Genomic DNA, 4,339 nt, shown 5'->3' on the forward strand with positions numbered 1-4,339 from the left:
TTGTTCCATAGTTTGTGGTTTGTTTGTGGTTTGTAACCTTAACAATGTTGTCCATAGTTTGTGACTAATTCCATAGTTCGTGGCTTAGTCACAACTAGACCTATTAGACCTATGTTGTCCATAGTTCGTGGCTTAGTCACAACTAGGCCTTTTAGACCTATTAGGCCTTTGTTAGGCCTTTTAGACCTATTAGGCCTTTGTTAGGCCTTTTAGACCTATGTATTTGATAGAGATAAATTAAAAACATCCAAAACTCGCGTTAATCAATTCAACTAAATTATAAACAAATATACATATTTTTCAATTAATGCTATAGAAATCTACAATAGCAATATGTCATTCAAATATATTCAATTAAATTATAAACAAATATATATGCAATACAAATATGTCACTCAAATATATCCAACTAAATTATAAACAAATATACATAATTTTTCAATTAATGCTAAAGAAATACGCAATACAAATATGTCATTCAAATATATCTTTACTATATCTTTACTTTCGATTAGTTATAAAGGAGTATGTAATACAAATATTTTCAGTTCATAATCAGCAAATATTAAATCTGAATATTGTTATAAAGGAGTATGTAATACAAATATTTTCAGTTCATAATCAGCAAATATTAAATCTGAATATTGTTGCTAGATGCCAACGTTGCAAACCTGTCCGGTCCTAGATCAATGGGTTTTGATGCACAAGGACTGCAAATAAGTTAATCATAAAAATAATGTACCATGCCCACGTCCCACACTTAATAGTCTCGATGCTATTGTAAGAAAACTGAGTCTGTCTATTGAAAATAGATATGCTCAATTCAAAGTTGAAACGCTTTTGCATGGAAGCCAATTCATAATAGTCATATAGTTCAATACAAAAACTCTCTCTTGTTTAAGAGAAACCCGTGGAAAGTTACGCAGTAATGTATCATTGAAGTATTTAAGGTCTACAATACAAGGAAATTTGTAAAGCGCCAGTACAAATCTAGTAACAGCTAGAGAGAGAAAATATACATATTCATACAGGAAACTATCCATTACAAAACATCAGTTATTCACATAACATAGACAGGTTTGTAGGTCTAGCAGCATATGAACTCCCAAAAAAAAGCTCATTTGAATTGAAGCTTACTCTGATTTCAGTGGTTGGTGTATAGAAGCAGGGTACAAGATGTTCTTAGCTCCAGTTGCATCCACAGCAGTCTTGCTAAGTGGGTGGGGAGCTCCTCTCACATAGAATAGATATGCACCCCATTCTAGCAGTTGAGGAGCCAAGAGCCTGTAAAGGAAGAGAACACTATCCCATTTGGGGATGCTCACACACCTCTCTCCCCTGCATGCTCCATTCACTATTGCCTTCCCACACTCCTCTGCTGACGCTACCGGCCATGGTCCTACTTGTACCTGAAAACTTTTCTCAATTTCAGTCTCCATATCAAACCCATTTTCCTATATAATTCATATGCAATCTCCATATCAATCCATTTTCCTATATAATTCAAATGATTAGGTTTTAAAAATCTTAAATTCAACCCATTTTCCTACATAATTCAAATGATAAAGGCTTAGAAATCTCAAATTCAACCAATTTTCCCATATGATTCAAATGATTAGGCCTCAGAATTCTCAAATTCAACCAATCTTCTCATTTGATTCAAATGATTAGGGCTCAAAAGTCTCAAATTCAACCCATTTTCTTATTTGATTCAAATGATTAGGATTCAGAAGTCTCAAATTCAACCCATTTTCCTATGCAATCCAGATGATTTCCAATCTCAACTCAATTTCGTGTAAATTTCAAACAATTAGGGATTACAAATCTCATTCTCAACCCATTTTCCTCCGTATAATTCAAATAATTCATATTATTAGGGATTAAGGTTCACAAATCTCAATCTCAACCCATTTTCCTAAATAATTCAAATAGTTAGGGTTCTCAAATCTCAAATTCAGTTCCGTCTCACCCCATTTTCCCACATAATTCAAATGATTAGGGTTCTCAAACGTCAAACTTAATTTCATCTCGACCCATTTTACTGCACATTTCAAACGATTAGGGTTCTCAAATCTCAAGTGACATTTTCCAATATAATTCAAATGATTAGATTTCAGTTTCCATCTCAACCCATTTTTGTATACAATTCAAGTGACATTTTCCAATATAATTCAACTGATTAGATTTCAGTTTCCATCTCAACCCATTTTTGTATACAATTCCAATGATTAGGGTTCAAAAATCTCAAATCCAGTTTCCATCCCAACACACATTTTCCTACAAATTCAAATAATTAGGGTTCACAAACACAAAAATCATACTTACATCTCGGACATCTTGGCTAAATTGCAACTCCCCCTCCCTGTTTACAAATTTGCCCTTCGTCATCTCAGACTCGATCCATCCAGGAGTTGCAACAGTGATGCCCACAGAGGGTCCGAGTTCGATTCTCAAGCTGTCAAAGAAATTGATCACTGCAGCTTTGGCAGCCTGAAATTCAATATCCGAAACTTCTCAGGCTTGAAACTCTAATATCTTTAATTTCTCATAAATGTTATAGAGGGCAAAGGTAATACGATTACCTATCAAAAATCACTTTATAGAAGTAATATTTAGCAGTAAGATGAGAGGGATTATGGCTAGAATTTTACATTATAGATGCTCATCCTCGGAAGTGGTAACCACCCTGCAGTAGAAGCAGTCACTACTATTCTACCAGCAACATGCTTCAGATGGGGAATTGCATAGTAAGTTGGGTAAACAGATCCCCAAAATGTAACATCCTGACAAATCAATGGAGAATGTGTATTAGTTCACAGCAAAATCTCCCCAGTGTTTTTCTACATACATATCTAAAATCAATAACAGCGCCATTACCATCACTTTTTGAAAACGAGAAGGATCAATGGCTTCTTCAAACAGGGAACTGTGAGCTATTCCAGCATTGTTCACCAGATGATCCACTATTCATACAATTATCAGTTTAGCTTCTCCCCAGTTGATAAATTCATACAAGCAAGCAAACAAACCACAAATTCTTTTACAAACCCACAGAAAAAGAAGACGACTTAGAAATCCATTTCCACCAGATTTCATAAATTAGGGCAAAATGAGAAACAAGAAACGTGGGTTTTACGGCGGCCATAGATCCTGATTGTTTCCTCTATGAATCTTTTGCAGTCTTCCTCCTTGGCAACATCAGCAGCAATTACATGAACAGCAGGGGCGCCCATTGAAGAGGATTTATCAGCAACAGCCCTAAGTCGGTCCTCTCTTCTAGCAATCAGAACCAATTTTGCTCCTTTCTTGGCATATTGATAAGCGATTTGCTGCAATCAAAGCAAGCATAAACTCAATGCAGATCAGATTTTACAGAACAATTGAAGGTTTCACAGTGGGTTTTGTTAAAAAACACACACTTCTCCAATTCCAGAAGATGAACCAGTGATTAGAACAACTTTCCCCTCCATATTCTCAGAAAAGATGAAATGGTAGAGCCAGCCACACATCTTCATGAATGCCAAAGAAGGCAACGCTATTGCCAAGAAGAACATCGCCAATGGCGGAAATGTCAAGTCCAGTAACATCTGTAACAAATCCATCTTGCCGATCACTTTCAAAATTTGCCCACAAAGGTTTGGGATCCTGATTATTTACTGAGTTGTGCATCCTTGAGCTCTGTCTCCTTATAACAAATTGGGATCTTGATTTGGAAGACGCGTGTAAGTGTATTGACAGGTAGCCATGGAGTATCATCTATCTGCTTAATGTTTTCGTTTACATGGGGAGCTTTCTGAGCGCCACGTTAATAGGAAAAATGTTGCAGTGCGAGCTTATTTATAAGCAAACAGCAGTATTAGCGCAAATCAAACTATATGTGTAGATTATCATCTCAGTTTGGATGCGCCTTCTATTGACACAGTTTTGTTTTCCTAGTACAATAAATTCAAATTCTGTCTGTTTTTTTTTTGTCTTTTTAAAAAAAAACATTCTTTTTCTCTGCCAGGATTCTTATTATTGTCTTTATAATATGCTACATTGCTATGTTGTTTATAAGCAAAGAGAGAGTAAATCACAATTATATGAATACACTACAGTTTGGATGCTGGGTTTTTAAACAAAAGACGCAAAGCGACAAAGTTCTTGTTATAATGTGTAATGCATTTAGAATTGAAATCAAGTGAAATCAATATATTAATCTTTGTGAATTAATATATTTTGCTTCAAAATTAAATAATAATTTTAAAATTTTGTAGAAGTTTATAGCTCTAGCTATTATTCAATAATGAAATCTAGTAATATCTATGAATAAATTTGATATTTTTAATTTGACATCGAA

At 34.7% G+C, this 4,339-nt stretch overlaps 1 protein-coding gene across 1 annotated transcript; it reads right to left on the minus strand.

Annotated features, from left to right (window-relative positions):
- Positions 1-838: 838 nt before the first annotated feature.
- Positions 839-3,848, minus strand: LOC149548401 (11-beta-hydroxysteroid dehydrogenase-like). Its single transcript, XM_089792476.1, has 6 exons — positions 3,420-3,848; positions 3,137-3,329; positions 2,878-2,963; positions 2,652-2,783; positions 2,326-2,490; positions 839-1,409 (listed from the first exon to the last, which is right to left on the minus strand). The coding sequence occupies exons 1-6, from the start codon at positions 3,600-3,602 to the stop codon at positions 1,134-1,136; spliced, it is 1,035 nt and encodes a 344-aa protein (XP_089648602.1). The 5' UTR covers positions 3,603-3,848; the 3' UTR covers positions 839-1,133.
- Between the last annotated feature and the right edge of the window lie 491 nt (positions 3,849-4,339).

Source organism: Cupressus sempervirens, chromosome 7 (genome assembly GCF_028749045.1).
Source record: "Cupressus sempervirens isolate cs-2001-9-10 chromosome 7, ASM2874904v1, whole genome shotgun sequence".
In the NCBI taxonomy this organism is placed as follows: domain Eukaryota; kingdom Viridiplantae; phylum Streptophyta; class Pinopsida; order Cupressales; family Cupressaceae; genus Cupressus; species Cupressus sempervirens.